We start from the raw sequence: 19,324 nt of genomic DNA on the forward strand, positions 1-19,324 counted from the left end.
TTTAGTAGTACAAAAATAATAAGATAAGAGATACATAATGAAAATGTGTGTTACTGGAAAATGAATCTCAATTCAAACAAAGAAATACTCATTCCGTCTATGAATAAGAGTCTCGTTTTTTCATTTTGGTCCATCCACGAATTAAACTAAATAACAGATAAATTCAATATATTTATCCCCTTGAATATAAATTTTTTGAAATGATACGGATTTTAGTAGTGCAAAAATAATAAGGTAAGAGATACAAAATGAGAATGTGTGTTACTGGAAAATGAATCTCACCTCAACAAAGAAATACTCCCTCCGTTAACGAATAAGAGTCTCGTTTTTTTTTTTTTTTGGTCCGTCCACGAATAAGAGTCTCGGTTCATAATTACCATAAATAGTAAAGAGACCTCACATTCCACTAACTCATTCCACTCACATATCATTTAAAACTAATATATATAAATGAGACCCTTATTCCACTAACTTTCTTCTATCCACTATTCTTAACATTTCTTAAAACCCGCGCCATTTAGAAATGAGACTCTTAATCGTGAACGGAGGGAGTAGTTTTCAAAAATGAAAAGTTTTTTTAAGAAATGGACCAAAATAGAAAACAAAAGTTTATATTTTTAGGAAGGGATAGAGTAATTGTTTAAATCATCACATGATTGGTTAAATTTTGATCATCTATTATTTGATATAAATAAATATTAAAGCATGAAATTATAATTTTATCGTGATTCATGTCATAATTAACGATGTGATATGTTTAATTGAAATAAATAGTTCTTATTTAATTATATAATTTTGTTTCAAATATCACCAAATAATTAGTTATTATATTGTATATGGATGAAACAATTCATAATTTAATACCGGAGCAGATTAAATTCCATCAAGCTTAAAAATTTTGTATAACAATTTTGTTTGGTTAGAAATCTTAAAACTAACGTTTTAGTGTCACATTCAATGTTATAGATATCTTCAACTTTTATTAATTTAGTTTATCTAAGCGACCGAGAATCAATTTATGTTATAAAAGCTCAACAAATCAAAATGTACTAAGTATCTCGATATATAGAAAATATTTTAAATATAATCCATTAGGTTTATAACGTTCTCTAGAATAATCAAAGTCAAAGTAAAGAATATAACAATTAAAAACTACCTCTATATATCGATATCCTTATAAATTATTCCATTAGTTTTATAATGTTTATAGAATAATCAAGTCAACTTAAAGAATAACTAACTAAGGTTTAAAATTTAAATATTGGTTAATTATTTAATTCTACAACCTACTATTCTTAAATAATACTAACTAAGGCAAATCCACATGTCTTTTTGTGGGAAGAGGCTAATATTTATTGGTGAATAAATGGAGTACTGTTTGCAGGAATAAAAAGTCCGAAGTAAATTAAAACAACCTAATTAAAAGGACCACTTTCTTAATACAATAGTTGTATTTAATTCAAATTAACTTTAAAGAATACCTAACAAAATAAGGAAATTGCAATTAGAATAGTAACTTCATCAATTAAAAATTGTGGGGCTATGTGGTGGGCACCAATTGCCACCACCCTGTATATTATTTTATAAGTACTACTATTATAGTAAGATTTAGGGTTTGAGAGATTACCCACTTAATTAAGCATTGATAATATCTACGGGTAGGAGTTAGGACAAGCCAAAAAAAATCAAGGATTAGGTTAGGTAACTTATTTTTCGCAAAGGCAAATGCTAAATATGTGTTTCTTCCTATGAATAAACACTCATTTTTAGTTTATTAAAAATATTAAGACATCTAAACGTTGAAAAATATTGTTTACATACACCTCACATATTTATTTAAGAAGAAAATTAGAAAGCTAGAAAGTTCTAATTTTAGGAACTAGGATAGCTACTAGTCTTGCAAAATTTCTTCCTTTTCATTAATTTAAACATGACTTAGACATTAGTCATTACTCCCTCCATCCACGATTAAAAGTCTCATTTCTAAACGGCGCGAGTTTTAAGAAATGTTAAGAAAAGTGGGTGGAAGAAAATTTGTGAAATAGGGGTCTCACTTGTATATATTACTTTTAAATGATATGTGAGTGAAATGAGGTAGTGGAATATGGGGTCTCTTTACCATTTATGGTAATTATGAACCGGAACTCTTATTCGTGGATGGACAAAAATGGAAAAACGGGACTCTTATTCGTGGACGGAGGGAGTAGATATATGAGAAATGACCCCATCTTATATCCAAAATCGCTAAAAGACAAAAAATATATATACAACTTGATTGTCGATAATATACACGTAATTAATAAATAATGATTCATAGCATTTATAATTTTTCAAATACTACTAATTTTACACAACAAAAATATTCATAAATAAACAAGAAATTAAATCCGTTTCCACACATTATGGAATTTGATACACAATAAAAAGACGAAGGTACGAATTATAAAAATAATTGTACTTTTGGTCTTTTGGATCAATCATGTACGAACGAAAAAAATAAGAGCTCATTATTTATAAAATTGTGAAAAGAAAGTAAGTAGTACCAAACCTATGGAATTGCCCATGCTAAGGTAGAGAGTGGTCACCCTTCAATTATATTTTAGCCTCTTTTGCTTAGAGTTCATGACAAAATGGAGAAGAGTCTTTCTAAGTTAAGGTTTTTTTTTCGTGATGGCACTCGCAATATTGAAGAGGACGCTTTTGAGGTGTCGTCGTAACAAGGAACAGAAGATGATGTTTGGAAATCTATCTAAAACGTATACGAAAGCAATTATTTTTTGAATTAGGATGAAAAAATGAAACCAAAACTATTAGTGTTATTTTTATTAGAGTCATCAAATCATCACAAAAATAAATAAACAGAGATAATAATATAAAAAAATCAAATATGAAATAGAATAACGATTTTTTAATAAAATTTACGATGGTCTTCTTTTATGGCTAGAAACATTTTGGATTTGTGCTTACCTAGCTTTGTTCTTATCCAAAACCAATTGAAAATGCACCAAAATAGTGATGAAAAATAAATGAGTTTTTGTAAATTGTAAATACTTCTGTAATTAATAGTTTTATGTTTTATTTTTTATCGTTTAATAAAAATTAGCCACTTTTTAATTTTTTATTTTAAAAAAAATTCTATTAACTTAGTAACTTTATAAATGGGTTTAATAATTTATATCTCTATTAACTTAGTAATTTTATACTCTTCATGTCATTTATTGCTCAAACTATAGAGTGTGGGTGAAAGGAGCAATATTTTGACTATCAATGTGCCTAATTTAATTACATTTCCCTTCGAGAATCCAAAACACAAGTGAAAGTGGTTTCCAAAATCTCTTGTATAAATTCCAATTTTAAAAAAAGTTTTGTAATTAAAAGAAAAATAAAAGGGAATGAGTGAGTGGTTTTTTACCCAAAAAGGAATGTAACCAAGAAAAAATTTAAGGAATAATAGTTTGCCTTATAGGGAAAGTTAGTAGTTAGTACAGTCAAGATTCTTGGTGTGTGGGTATCTATCAATGTTTATTGACAAATCAACTTTCTTTTTATTATCTACTATATTCTTTCATTAAATATTCTTTGTTTGGATTGATTCTTTCGCAGTGAGGGATACAATTATTTGATTGGAAATGGAAATATGGGTGATAGAATGACTGAAATGCCCCCTTATTGGAAAATGGCATCATCCATGATGGTTTTTTCAATAATTTATTGATTATTACTAATATAGTTGACCCTTTTCAAAAGTTTATAATAATACAAGATTTGAGGATGACATGAGGTTTATTTTCTTGATTAAAATAAGATTGGATATGGTTATGTTTATTTTTATGTTTGGGGGAAGACTGGGTAGTACATTATTCCTGTTATATGAAATAAGATACTTTATTACATAAATTCTATAAATATAAATTAGTTTTCTAATTATTTTACATTTCGTATCAATTTATACATATCAAATAATTTAAATTGTTTAATATATATTTACCTTCCTTCGATGGTTTAGGAAAATATTAGTAACTTCTTAAAATTAAAAGGAAAATATTAACTTCTTAAAATTAAATATTTGCAAATTTAGTTTTTTTGTATTAAATATAATAGAATTTTCAAATTAAGCCATTTTAATGATATCTTTTAAAATATAATTGGGAAAATTTATTGAGAAAATAATATGATTACTAATACATTTGGTCTAAATAAAATCAATTTTTAGATTGAATGTAATAAAATACTATGTTGTATTTTACATCATTCGTGACATCTTATACCGATAATATAATCTATTTTTTAGCATCAACTCGATGACTTCGAATATAAAATATACGGATTGTTAGTATGTATAAATATTCAAATACTATCGAACTATTTTATATAAATATATGCTACATGATAAGCACTTTTTTCGGCTACTTATAACTTATCAATTGTCACCTAAAATACATAATTCAATTTTCTTATTGTTTATCTCGTTTCAAATTTATTCTTTGTACATACGTTTGACTAGTCTAACGATGCAATGTGCAATAATTTTATAATCAAATTAGTTATTTATTCGTGCTTTATATATTATACTAGTACTAGTTAATAACGTTATCATCTCACGATGAAGAAGTTTATCGATCCTATCTATAAATCGTGGAAAACATTAAAATGTGACTTAATATGATCCGGAAAAAAAAAACTATCAAAATGACAAAATAAAATAAATTTGTCGTTGTTATAAAATGATGAGTGGCAATTGCACAAGAAAAAAATTGTATGGACAACCGTTGCCCGTAACGTAAATACAAGATCTATATATAGACTATACTTATATTTATGAATAATTAAGTTGTGCTTGCCTTTTCATACAATAGAAAGGTCATCACAAATTTATTTCACCTACACACAAAATTGAACGTGTATGCTTTATATTTTTGTTTTTTTTTCGATTTATGGATATTGAAGAATGGTAGATATGGCCTATTTAGTTATATGCGACACGCAACAACGTGGAAATTTTATTTGATTTGAGATATAAGCAGGGATGTGAGGGTTAATAATGGTGTGGTGTGTAGAAAAGATATTTGATTCAATTCTATTTTATCTATATTTCGTATTTAATATATCAAAATGACAATTTTCTTATGAATCATTTTGACATAGAAACTCTGTATAATAATTTACACAAAATACCAAATATTTGATCATATTATAAGAATAAAATGGAAAATAAAAGTCTTGATTGATGCGAATGATGTGTAAAAACATACTTACGGAGTATTAAAAATTGAAGTGAAATACTAATAAAATAATAAAGGGCAAATGTCACTTGTTAATTAATCTCTCATCCCACCGAAAATGGCGAACTTTTCTTTTTAGTTTGTCTCAATCTAGATAACCATTTACTAAAATGGAAACACTTTTATATCTACTTTATTCTACATTTGTTATTTTACTCTCTTCATAAATTTGCATAAATTCTTGTGCCGCCTAATGATGGAGTCATCTTTCTTTGGAGAGAAAGTGGTTCATCAAATTTCCAAAATTTTCATGTGTTGTGTCCTAATGACCCCAATTCGAGCACATTTTCAATACACGGCAGGGTTGAGTTCGGACAGAATCTGTACTACCTTGCTCCGCGTCGTCTGAACAATTTGAGTATTTTTGATCTATTGAAAAAGCTCAATAAGAGAGAAAAAGGCACAAACCGCTCTAAGGTCGGTGAACAAATAACAACACACACTAATGTGAATTTTTGGAATATAACAACTTATATCGGATTAAATTCATATTCTATTTATTTTCCAAAAACCAATTTTGTTAACAAATGGAGTATCTCACAATCAGCTTGTATATATTGCTGAGTGTTTTCTTGTACATATTGAATACTTTTCTCAAGGGTGGATTAGTTAGATCACAATATTGATATCTTGTTTGAATTAAACAAGTAGGGCCGTGTGATAAAAAAAATATCATTGTCAATTTCCAAAAACTTAATTTGCAATTATTGCATTTCCAGAAGACAATAATTTATCATTCATATGTATGACTTGTCAAGGATCCATATTCATATTAGCAGTACTATATATCAAATTATTTTTGCATAATGTTTTTACATTAATTATTTATTTTTCTGCGCATGTAATATTTGTACTACCAAACCTAGTAGTACTATACACATGTTGAAATTATATATGATATGACAGTTTAAAAATCATAGTCTTTGTTGGTGCGTTAAATAATACTATTACTTATTTATAAAAAAAAAACAATGCCGCTTGATTGAAAATATCAAAATATGTTACTACTATATATAAACAATCTGATTTTTTGCCTGGAATAATTGACATATTTAAACTTTATCATAAACTAAAATTTGATAAAATTTAACTATTTTTTCTATAATTTGAGAGAAACATGTCATAAGTTTTCCATAAACACAAACTTTAAAAAGCACACTATGTTTATAGTTGACAATATACCTTTGGCATTGTACTAATGAGGCTTCACCTACCTTTTAGGTCTAAAGAAATTGAAGATTCAATTTAATGTTATTGAAATACATAATGAGGGGGACCAATAATTAATTGCTGCTATAATATAAATATTTATATACTATACTAGTATATCAAATAGTGAAAATAAAATATTAAATATTTGCTACAAGTACAAATTTGTAGGCGCAAAGTGGTCCTTGAAATAAATAGTCCTATTTATAGTTTTGCTACTCGTTTGATTATGCTGTCGTGATATCTCCGTCCATTTTTCTGGCTGTTTCCAGCCTATCAGAATATGCCACGTTACAATACATCTTTTGTCTTTCTTTATATAGTAAACTTATAAAGAATTCATGTGTAGGAAAGAAAATTTTTCTATTTTGTTGGACGGTTTGCAAGAATTAGTGTAAAAATTATAATTCTTCTTGCTGAAATAGAGAAAATGAACATCATTTTCGTTCCACAAATAGTATCAACAGATCATACGAATTTAATTTTATTAAATCGAAATTTATTTGGTGGATAAATTAGTATTTCATTAAAAATAAATAGTAGTAATATAAAATCATTTGCGATTGGTATTTCAAGAAAAAAGTTGCATCGTTTTCTGTAAAATCCTTAATAAGACAATTGTTGCACAATTTTAATATCCGGATGGAGATATAGTTTTAATAGTGACAAATTACTAACGGGTAGTGATAAGCGTACATAATTGTACGTAAATAACCGGACTTTTTAAACATTTTATATTGAAAATCATTTTATAAACATTAACTGATTTAAAATAAATTTCATTCATTTTGCAACACTTCGAAAAGAAATTTAAATATTTACTTAAATATTTGTATATTTAAGCAAAAAAATATTTTCTTAGTAAATATTGTATAATTAATTCAAATAAATCTCGAAATAATGTTACAATTAGACATAAAATTTCTATATCTCTTCTTTCTTATTGCTACATATAATACAATAAATAACAAAACTAATTTTTAATTAAATTTACTTAAATTTTAAAATTTAAGGATATTATGCTACATATGCAATTTATGTACATTTATCTTTTCTCATTATGAAATTAGTTGTCAATAAATTAATTTTATTCTATAATTTAGAACAAACCATGTTTTTTTACTATGCGAAAATTGGTGTTGGCAGCCAAAAATACTGTGTGACTAGGTTTTGATTGTCAATATGTCTAGTTAAATAAATTAACTACACGCATTAATTGATTTGTTTGACAAACTAAAGTTTTAAGTGCGTGATAAAAACGATGTAACATACATGATACGCATTAAACAAATTTTAAGATTAGATATGCATACGATACAATCAATGTTGGAGAATAAATATTAATATACTCTTCATAAAAATATAAAATGAAAAAAATTGTTTAAAATTGAATAGTATATATGTATGTACTCTTCCTTAAAAAAAGAAAAAGAAAATGAGTTAGGTTTGGTTTGGAAATTTTAAGTTGTGAGTCCTTGTAAATCTCAACTTGACTTGGAAAAAAGGAAAATAAAATGTTTGGTCAATTATTTCATAGCTGTACCAAATCGTCATCAATTTATTTTTTTAGTATTACTTTGGTAAGTGAAATTGAATATGCATTTCTAAATAGGGAAAATGATACGATAATGGGTTAGTGAATAATTGATTGGTTTCTAGAAGAGGAAAGAAGCAACAAAGGTTTGACTATTAACAAAATATATTCCAAATTATATGAATATATATGTGTGTGTATATATTAAAGGCTAAGGTTGGCATGCCAAAGACATTCTAAGACTAACAATAAAAGGACACATGAAATTGACATGAGTTTTACCATTTCACCTTTTCAAAAAGAAGTTGTTTTATACATAAATAAGATAATTAAGAATAATTTAAACATCGTAATTTAATAGTAATATTCATTTGAATGAATATTATCTCTATAATTGTTTTGTCGTCGTGGTCCATTTGCATGTCTTGATAACTAATGTGTGCTAAAGATTAAGTAGTATAAATTTTCATTAATGGACACTAATCTAGTTCATAGATTTTGATTAAATGGTCGATATAATTTGTGTGTATACACATCTATGTTATGCATTTTAATGTAGTAGTATGATATTTGTGACATGCTACTATATATAGTGCTTAGTTGATAATTAATGACCAAAATAAAAAGAATGTTTTTGTGTAAACCGAACCCTAATCGTGGCTATTAAAAACACTAGCATAATTAAATGAAGTTGACAATCCGGCCAAAGCATTAATTTGAAGGAGTTGTGACCTTTGCCATTTACCCTCTCAAAGTAAATTTGAATGAAATAACACTATTTCGAATTAGTTAGTACTACAAGATTATCATTTATTATTTGAACATCTAATTATGAATTTGTATTAATAAAAACTGTCATTTAAATCATAATTTTGGGTGGGATTTCGATCAATTCACAATTATTCCACAAGACTATTTTCGATGAAATTGGCAGTGATGTGAAAGCCGATTTTTCAATTCACCAATGCGGTTCACAACTCACTGCAATGTGCAAGGCAGATTGAGGTTATGTGAAAGCCAGATTTTTCAATTCACCGACGAGGTTCGCAACTCACTGCAATGCGCAAGGCAGATTGAAGTTTTGCTTTGAACCACATTCACATTAGTGTCCTCTTATTAAATTAGTCTCACATGACAACTTCTAATTATACTAAAATTATAATTTTACACACTACGATTTAAATGGCAAAATTTGAAAAATAATGTAGCACAAGAAAACAAAATCTAGTTAATAGGTTAAGAATTTTCCAATGTGTGTGGTTATATGACATTTATGGGCCAACAGGTAAGAAGTGCAGCTGTCTTTGTACCAATCTCATTATGCTGTTACAACTTTTTCGAACTGTACTTTTTTTCCTAAATAAACTTCTATTGTTTGTACTATATACATTTCGGCTATCATATGACTTTACTCGGGTGATTTAATAATTTCTTGTACCACCATCAATATTAGACGTCGACTTATGCGCAACCACAAAAATAATTCAAGTAATCTACTACTCCTAGTATAATATTAACATGATTTCAAATCAAATTTACTTTCTTCACATCGGAGCTCAACATAATTTTTCCATTATTTAATAAAATAATAATTTAAATCACGAAATTTAATCAAATTCTGAATAAATTACACAATATATAAAATCATGTTTTATCTTTTTTATTATAGTAAAGTAACATCATTCAAAGTATCACTAAAAATATTAGTTTTTGAATGAATAAGATGATTGAGAAAAAAAAAAAGAAGGGAATTTCGTGATTTGATCTTATGTTATAGATCTTATGAGATTAAATATAATTTGAGCCCGCAGGGGTAACCAGTTGGGAATGGAAGGGCAGATCCTGCTGCAATGAGCTTGAGTTCAAATCCCACTGCTGTCGTGTAGTTGCTTCCATATGAGTAGACATGCCCACGGTTCATGAACCGGTGGTTCCGGTTTTAGGAAATGTGGAACTGGAACCGAACCGTGTGGCTATTTCACGGTTTCGGTTTGAAAACCGGCAGTTTCGATTCCGGTTTCGAACCGCCGGTTTTTCAGACGGTTTTTTTACGGTTTTCACGGTATTGAACCGCTGGTTTCCGACAGTTTTGGCTCGGTTTCACGGTTTTTCGCGGTTCTGGCTTGGAACCGGCGGTTCCGGCATTCGGTTTTGGAATTTTGGAACCTGAACCGAACCACGGTTCCAAAAGTGACGGTTTCGGTTCGGTTTAAATCTCACGGTTATGGTTCGGAACCGGAACCGCCGGTTACGGTTTCACGGTTAACCGCCTGAACCGAAAACCTTGGGCATCTCTACATATGAGCATGGGTTCAACTCCCACTGCTGTCGTGTAGTTGCTTCCATATCTCCTTGGAAAATGAGCTTGGTTTAAAGTCTCCCCCTTATCGGGTTGCTGCGTATCCTGATTGAACTCTCTCACATCATGTTGGGCCGGAGTGCACACCAAAGCGACCGAATCGCCTTTTTTACTACAATTAAATATAATTTGACAAAATCGTGATTTAAGTAAGTAAGCATGATTTGCAACGAGGTCGCCCTTATTTTTTCTTTTTTACTCGGAGAAAAATAACAGTAGGGTCAGAATTTACATAAATGAGAATAGAAGGCAATTGGCACATGTAAATAGGAAGTTGCACAAGTTGCAGTGAATGCATATTGCTTCAGTTCCCACTCTATTGCTTTTACATTACCAATCAACCCTTATTCAATTCATCTTCTTCTTCATCATGCATTCCTCTCTCTCTCTTAATTTTTTCATAAAAGTAACCAACCAATCAACGCCCGCCAGTCTTAAAATGCAACTCCTCTGACCTCGTTTTTTCAAACACTTGAAATCCTCTCTCTCTCTCTCTCTCTCTCTCGATATATATATACACACACCTGTATCTATCTTCTTCTTTGCTTATTGCGTTTCTGTTGCTGTTTCTTCTTCTTCTATATGTAAAGAAATGCACACACAGACTCCGATTTCTCCTCTCTCAATTTCTCTCTCGACATTCTTCAATTGAATTGCACAAATATCTGCAAATACACATAGCGAGAGAGTGTTTGTTTGTGGCTATTTTTTTTTCGCGCACAAACACGCACTGGAGAGTGAAAAATGTTGGATCTGAACGTTGACGCTGCCTCCTCCGGGGACGAGGTGGACTGCGGCAAAGCTGCGGATTCGGTGGCGTCGACGACGACGACGACCTCCGCCGCCAATAATGCCGCCGCCGACGAGGCCGATTGCAGCAGCTGGAGCCGCGAGAAGTCGGCGTCGACGCTGAATTTCGCGATCCTGAACAGCGACGTGATCGAGATCGAGGACGACGCCGACAATGACTCCGGGAACGAGCTGCAGCTCTTTCCGATCGCCGATTCGCCGCCGCCGGCGACGGTCAGGGCGAAGTACTGGCTGAATCTGTCCGTGCCGGAGGCCGGCGGGCTGGAATTGGGGGCGAATAAGGCGGCGGGTGCTCCGGTGCAGCCGCAGCCGCCGCCGCAAGCGAAGAAGAGCAGGCGTGGGCCCCGCTCCCGGAGCTCGCAGTATCGAGGGGTTACCTTCTACCGTCGGACTGGAAGATGGGAATCGCATATTTGGTTCGTCTATATATATAATTATATATATATATAAGCACACATATTGCATGCATGCCTAATTTGGGGGAATTTCTATTTTTGGTAGTGTTGATTTTTTTCAATTTTTTTCCAATTAAACCCTAGAATCATGGTAGGCTATGATCAGGAATTTTTTTTCAATTTGAGATCAATTGAATCTGCAGATGAGATCAGTGATTGGATGAAGTTTGGTGGTGAATTTTGTTTAATTTGTGGCTCTTTTACTGAATTTTGGCCTTTTCTTGCAGGGATTGTGGCAAGCAAGTATATTTGGGTAAGAACAATGAATGAGCTATTTTTTGGGTTTGCAAAGATCAATTTTTGTATCTGTTTTAGTGATTGGTTTGTTGAATTTTACTTCAGGAGGGTTTGATACAGCACATGCTGCAGCTAGGTAAAAATCATGGTTCATACTGAATTTTTGGATGGTTTTTTTGATTAAGTTAGTGCTGATCGTATTTCGAAATGTTTGTTCAGGGCGTATGATCGCGCTGCGATCAAGTTTCGTGGACTCGATGCTGACATCAATTTCACCACCAGTGATTATGATGAGGAGATGAAGCAGGTTTGGACTTTGGAGGTGTATGGCCAACATTTGGTTTCTTGTGATTCAGTTTGTGCTTATGAAGTTGGTGATTTGCAGATGAAGGGTTTGACGAAGGAAGAGTTTGTTCACATCCTGCGTCGCCAGAGCAATGGGTTCGCTCGGGGCAGCTCCAAGTACAGAGGCGTAACCCTGCACAAATGCGGCCGTTGGGAGGCAAGAATGGGCCAATTCCTTGGAAAGAAGTAAGAGCCTTCTTGGATCTTCTCATTGCTTCATTACTAATCACAGTAGCTTTATTGAATTCATACGGCATTAGGCCTTCGTGTTGTGCTAGGACGAGTTTCTCTCTGTTACCTTTCGTAATAAGCTTTCCGTTTCCTGTTGTGGATTCAGGGCTTATGATAAAGCAGCCATCAAATCTAATGGGAGAGAAGCCATTACAAATTTTGAGCTTAGTAACTATGAATTTAATTCTGGAAATGGAGGTATATGGCAAATCACTCTTTCACATAACAAGATATGAACTTTGGTTTCTTACTAAAGATTTGATCTTTCTTGCTTGGGCAGGTAATGGCAGCAGTCTTGATCTCAACCTCGGGATGTCTTTATCTTGCGAAGGCCAACAGGGGAACGAGGCTAAAAGAAATCCACACTTTCCTGTTCAGTCGAGCGAATTGCCTGATGGGAAGAGGTTAAAGGTATATAGACTAAATGAAAGCCTTCTATGATGCTAGAACAGTTGGTTCCACCTCATCTTCGGATCTTTGATCATATCGAAATTATATCTTTGTGTAATTTTATAGGTCGAGCCGAGCTCTGCCCCTCAAGAACTAATGCAGATGTATCCTCCCATGTGGGCTACCATCTATTCTGGTTCTGCCCCCAACAATAAGGTGAGTTTTGATTGTCACACTTCAATGTTGCAACTTTTTCAAGCTATCAGAAACATCCATTTTGAGTTATGAAGCTTCTGATAAATAACAGTAAATAGAATTGTATTTTTGACAGGAATTAGCTACATTAGCAAGTGGTGAAGCTGTTCCTTTGCCTGGATATAGCTCAAACTGGCAATGGAAAATGCCGAGCCACGGTATGGCCACCCCTGTCCCCATGTCGGCTTCTTCTGCAGCATCATCAGGATTCTCTCCCGCGACTTCTCCGTACTTCACTCCAGCCGTGCCATTGACAAATCGTGCACAATTTCCTTCAACGGCTTTCCACAGCCTCCAGTGACCCTTGCAAGTCCCAATTACAACACTGAGAAGCATCATCAGTGACAGGAATGGAACGGCCTCGTTTCAGTCCGTTTGAGATTTGGCTAGCAAAAGAAGCCATGCCAACCGGGGTTATTCGTCTCAGCAGCCATACACCTATAGCAGAAATAATAGATTGACCAAATTATATGATGTATATATATTGGAACAATGCTCATTAGGATTCTGCAGAGTCTTGAATATTGAGTAGATTCTTTACTTGAAAGAATAATTTGATTGCTATTCACAACCCATTATGAACTTTTCAAAGTTCAAAATATTGGATCAACTCAAGAAATGGATTTTGGATGGAGAAAACATCGAGATCAAACATGAGGAAGAAAGATAAAAAATGATCATCCTTTTAGTTATTGTCTATGACTAATATTTGTTTATACCATTTTTGAGACGTCTTTAATGATAGTATAAATGTTCCGGAAGTTATAATTTCTCTTTAATTTTGAATTTGGATGAAAAAACATAGACTGAATTCAAGAAATTTCACCAAATCCTACTCCTATTTGCCAAGAAATTTCAATGGTAGATTCCGTCATTCAACATTGACCTTCTCTAACACACATATCGCATAGTAACATTTCATCTTTATATGCCCAAACTACGCAGTTTTACCAGAGGAATTAGATCATCGAAACTACCAAGGCCAGAAAAGTACGTCACTCCTATACTATCTCATTTCTATGAACTTCTTCCAACCACGACTCATCATCCTGCTGTACGGACCCATTTGCATACTCCTGCTTCGCCATCTGGGTGAAGAAAGATGGCTCTCGACATTGGTTTTCATTACATGGGCTTGGAGCTAGTCCCTGCCGGTTCAGAAGTGGAATCTGTTAAGCAAAGATTTTAGACAAGTTAGAGTCTTGACATGGAGCATATGGCTTAGCTTCAAACATCATGTGTTGAAAACCATTTGTTTGGTTACCTTGGCCACTACTACATAAGTTTGCAGGATCGTTGAAGTTAGCATCACCAGAGCTGCTACCCTGAATGGCACCTAATGGTAGAGGCGATGTCAAGAAATCAGAATGTTTGCCACCTGTGAAGAAACAAAAGAAAACACATATTCACCACATGTGACTGTGAGTTTAAGGGATGGAAAGTAGCACTTTCACAATGTTTAGGGTGAAGTAACAAAAAAGAAATATGGCCTTCATGCTTTTCACCACCAACTGCAGGTGAAGATATTTCAGGGTTAGTTCCATCCTTTTCTGAAGCAGCAGAACTTGATTTCCCAACAATACTAGACAACATTTTACGGGGTAGTGCGATAGGTCCTTCCTTGTCTTTAGAGAGATGCATATCACCTGTGCCAACTACAGAACCATGAGCTCCATCCTGGACAGTGATACCAGAAATGACGGTGTTTCAGAAAAACTCAATACATGGCAACCACAATTATGACAATACACTCTTATAAATGGAACTTACAGATATGCTACTTCTTGCGGTAGGTTTGTCACTAAAAGTACTCGATCTAATATGGACATCATCTATTGGAGAAGGCAACACAGTGCCAAAGCGCGGCATGACACTGTTGCCAGCACCAGCAATTTGTTGAACTCTACTCCTTTAAAATAAAAAATGAACATTTCAAAGGCGGCAAAAAAGCAAATACAACACTTAACACTTGCCAAAACATTAATTTTGATATGCATATGAGAAAGAAATCTAATAAACTCATTCATTGCTTGTAGAATATACACACATATATATACCCAAGCTAAACAACTGGTAGATATTCACAACCTTCACTGTTATGAGCAAGCTAGTTGACAAGTTCGTGATCCATTTTTATTATAGAAGAGTGGTGTCAATTATGTGGCATGGCATTTCCAAAATACTAAAGGCCAGGCAACATAAATTGCATAGAGGGTAAATAAAAAACCATATGTCTATCAGCACAGGTTAGCAATTTAAGCGGGGTGCAGCTCTCATGCTTTCCAATAAATAAGGAGAAAAAAGAAACATGCTTATACCAGCTGCATCATAGTCTGACTAAAATTAGTTTGCAGGAAACAGGATCTATTATATATAATCCAGGTAGAGCCCGACTCCTAAATGCAGGTTGTTCCTAATATCACAAGAACTTAGTTCATAGTGTTGGCAGAAAATTCTTATCAAAAGAAACAGACCCAACACAACTAAAATGCTGGAAGACAACCCACAAAAAAGAGAAAAGTTTGTAAAGATGATACCTTGTATATTCTGCAGCATCCTCATCTTTTCCAAAACTGTCTTCATCAGGCCCAATACTATGCAAATAGAAACAAGCTGGATAGTTGCAAACCTGAAACGAATAACAACAAACCAGAATAATCATGTATTCACATGTTCAATATGAATTGAATAAATACGACATCTCAATACCGTGTGTTTTAGCCAAGCATGACAGTATTTTTTAGTTCCAAATGATGCTCTGCACAAGTAAATATTGTTAGATAATACACACGAACTTCAAAGTAGATGCATTGTTCAGGTCCCAAGAAGGGAATGGCGACGATATTTACCTCAAAGTTCTACCATCCAGGACAAAATCATGAACTGCACGAATACATCGTAAAGCCTCCTCCTCTTTTGCATATGTTATGTATCTGAAGAATCATAATAAGGGAATAAGAATTAAGAACAGAGACAGGACAGGGAAGAAGCCATCGGTGGTGGAGGAGGGGGGGGAGGAGGCAGCGAATGAGAAGGAGGAGGCAGGCACATTACGTGCGTCCACAGATGAGTGTTTGTCATTTAAGAACTGTATGAAAAAGAGTTGTGCTTGTGTGAAAGAATGTCTAGTGAATCTATAGTAAAAATCTACACCTAAAACACATACAATATGATACCTATATAAATAAGAAATCTACAATTGTTTCCTCGGTATATAAAACTGCATAGAGAATCTAGAACCACAATATCTTGCAATATATCTACAATTTCAGTGATGTAAAATCATACGAAACATGGAATTCCACCCTTGTTAGTTTTCATCTGCTGAATATGCATTAATCTAGCATGTATTTTATTGTGATCATCAACTAGATGGATAGATGGTAAATGGAAAAGAAGCACCCATTTGAGAAGGTTACCTAGGGTGGAAACAAATCAACCATCATCTCCATATCTTAATTCTGTATTTGAGGAAAACGAGAGGCAAGGTTCAGGAATTGAAATATAAGCAACATACAAAGAATACTTTTTTTGAATTTCTATTTCATTTCTAGATGTTTCAAGGGATCTTAATATCTTGGGGCCCAATACGCCAAATCATACAAAGAGAAATCGACTTAGGCCAACTCATTCGAGGACATAGAAGTTCAGGATGCATGATAAATTATTGAACTAGTTTAAATTTCATTAGTGCGACATTTTATAAAGCATAATTGCCCACATTAATTGAAGACATATTAACATATTTTCTGGATTAAACTCACACGCTGCAGGTATCATTTCTGAACCGTTGAATGGCCCCACCAGTAGTCCGTGAAAGTGAGACCTTAGTCACTTTCCCATACTGACCAAAATTATCCTTCTGCGGCAACACCTGATGAGGCAGATCAAACCTAATTATAACTAGCAAGAATCAAGCAATGACAGATATAAGCTTAAAAAAACAAAACATTACTATATGAAAGCAATTTCATTACAATATGGCCACCAAATTAATAGAACTGCTCCTTACATCTTCATCAGCTAAACTGAGAGGTAGTCCAGTGACATATGCCATATTCCGTTGAATCACTCTAATATTTGTCAAGTCCTTTTTTTCATTAGCCTTTCGCTTGGCCTTTGGTTGTTTGGTTTTACTGTTAAAAGCTTCTGACGCTGACCTGTGTCATATGAAAATTTTAATTGATCTGTTAGATTCACATACGGGGGGGGGGGGGGGGGCAAGAAACAACTAGACAATCACCTTTCACCAATTGCTTGAATCATTGCAATTCTCTCCTTATCATATGGTTGTCGACATGCAGGACATTTCTCCTTTGATATATCTTTCTCTGCATCTACTAGTTTATGCCAACACCAAACACATATCTGTAATATACATAACTATGTAGTTAGCATAGAAGCTCAGCAACAACTTTCCAAGGAAAAAAATAGGATATAGATAACATTCTCCCTCTTCATGCAAACATGAAACATTATATGTTATGTAATTTCTGGCATACATACAACTATACAAACAATTATTTTTGAGGGGAAAACATAGCAAAGTTTGTAAAATTGCTTAGACCATAGCTAACCCATAACTGAATCCACAAATCCAGCAAACCCCAATTTCTAATCCATTTAATTTAGATATGACATCGGCGATCACATGAAACCCCCAAGAACAGACAATTCTCACAACATGGGTGATGAAACTCGCAAGGCATCGGTTCCCAGCCGAATAATGAATACTAACACTACCTCCAAAAACAGAAACCAAAACGAAACACCGTAGCGATGCACATGGAGAGTAAATTTGCAAGTGTAACAACTAATCACCTTAAAACCGCATTTGCAGGGTATGAACTCCTTGTCAGCCGGATGGATCTCCCCAGTACAAATCTGACACTCCGCATCTTGTTCGCCACCCCCGTCACTCATTATTTCCTTTTGGCACTTTCACAAATCTTTTCGCAACCAAGAAAAGCTCAACCAAAGAAACAAGAAAAATGTCATCCAATTAGTTACTTATCACAATACCAGAAACCACGATAAACTCACCAACATGCATACACATTTCCTCCCTCACCCATTTTTACAGGAAAAGAACAAACAGACGAAACACAAACCCTACCAGAAAGGCACAAAATCTAATTTATTCTTGCGAATTCCGTACCAGAAATGGAAAAAACAGAGCTGCTTATGCTTACTCCGAAGAGATTCTCAAAATTCATCCACATTAAACAGCTACATAGTTGATCAAACACGCACAACGCACCACACACTACTCACACACATTTATTCACGAAATACCAGAATGAAATGCACAATAATGTAGGGTTTTGATCTGAGATTACGTTCAAAAAAAACAAAAACGACGCAAAACAAGTAAAATTGCAGAGAGATTTTACCCAAGGGGGAGGAAATGGCGGCGCGATGCAGAGAGAGAGGCGAAAACCAACTGAAAATGGCGGCAGAAAGAGTGATGATTGAAAACGGCTTGAATGGAAAAGATGCTGCAGCTACAGAGCTCTGTTTGGCGCCCTGATTGCATACACCTACAAACGCGGGTACGTGCGAGTGTGTGTAAATTTGTTTGCGAAATCAGGTAGTTATGTTTAGTTTGTTATAGTGGGAAAGCTACTCAAATTTAATTCAACTCATTTTCCATTTATAATCCGTGGTTAGAGTGAAATAATTGGATTTTTATAAAATCAATATTTAGAAAATGGGGTGTATTTCTTGTTTGCATTTTTTCAGTTTGTTTTTTTATTTATTTTATGATTCCTTTTATTTTATACTTCTTTTTCAATCAATGATAAATAATCTTTTTTTTATTTGATCAGAATAAATATGAAAACTTAATTTTTTTTTTTTTATCATTCTTAGAACATCTTCATCCGTGCTCTTATTTAAGAGCATGGAGGTGGGCACAGACCCAGTTTTATTCCCTGTCCTTACGTAAGAGCACAATACTCATATCCGTGCTTTTCTGCAAGAACGAATTCAAGGGTCCCACCATTTTATTATTCAATTTAAATACTTCAATTACTAAAAACATTTCTATAATGCATTAAAAAATAAAAATTACGTAATTAAAATCCTAAAAAATACAAATATATAATTAAAATCCTAGAAGAAAAAAAAATACATAATTAAAATCCTACAAATTAAAAATTTATAGATGAAAATGTGAATTTTAAGGAAAAAATTGAAAAATATATTAAAAGTGTGT

General features: G+C 33.1%; 2 protein-coding genes across 3 annotated transcripts; one reads left to right on the forward strand and one right to left on the reverse strand.

The window, feature by feature from the left end:
* Nucleotides 1–10,717: 10,717 nt before the first annotated feature.
* On the forward strand, nt 10,718–13,671 carry LOC148929859 (ethylene-responsive transcription factor RAP2-7-like). Of its 2 annotated transcripts, none has more exons than XM_089069483.1 (9): nt 10,718–11,610; nt 11,877–11,902; nt 11,992–12,022; nt 12,106–12,193; nt 12,272–12,417; nt 12,569–12,660; nt 12,743–12,873; nt 12,979–13,068; nt 13,167–13,317. In XM_089069483.1, exons 1-9 carry the CDS (start codon nt 11,129–11,131, stop codon nt 13,188–13,190), a joined length of 1,110 nt encoding a protein of 369 aa, XP_088925609.1. In that variant the 5' UTR covers nt 10,718–11,128; the 3' UTR covers nt 13,191–13,317. The 2 variants fall into 2 exon arrangements, with proteins under 2 accessions (XP_088925609.1, XP_088925608.1); XM_089069482.1 differs by having other exon boundaries at nt 10,726–11,610; nt 13,184–13,671.
* Nucleotides 13,672–13,875: 204 nt separating this feature from the next.
* On the reverse strand, nt 13,876–18,723 carry LOC148929860 (putative general negative regulator of transcription C16C9.04c). The gene is made up of 12 exons (XM_089069484.1): nt 18,501–18,723; nt 17,929–18,076; nt 17,351–17,475; nt 17,120–17,267; nt 16,872–16,981; nt 15,957–16,040; nt 15,817–15,865; nt 15,645–15,736; nt 14,878–15,016; nt 14,613–14,784; nt 14,372–14,485; nt 13,876–14,276 (listed from the first exon to the last, which is right to left on the reverse strand). Exons 2-12 carry the CDS (start codon nt 18,028–18,030, stop codon nt 14,233–14,235), a joined length of 1,179 nt encoding a protein of 392 aa, XP_088925610.1. The 5' UTR covers nt 18,031–18,076; nt 18,501–18,723; the 3' UTR covers nt 13,876–14,232.
* Nucleotides 18,724–19,324: the final 601 nt, after the last annotated feature.

This window comes from Salvia hispanica, chromosome 3, assembly GCF_029641045.1.
Source record: "Salvia hispanica isolate PSC_SH4W2 chromosome 3, Shi_PSC_v1, whole genome shotgun sequence".
NCBI lineage: Eukaryota > Viridiplantae > Streptophyta > Magnoliopsida > Lamiales > Lamiaceae > Salvia > Salvia hispanica.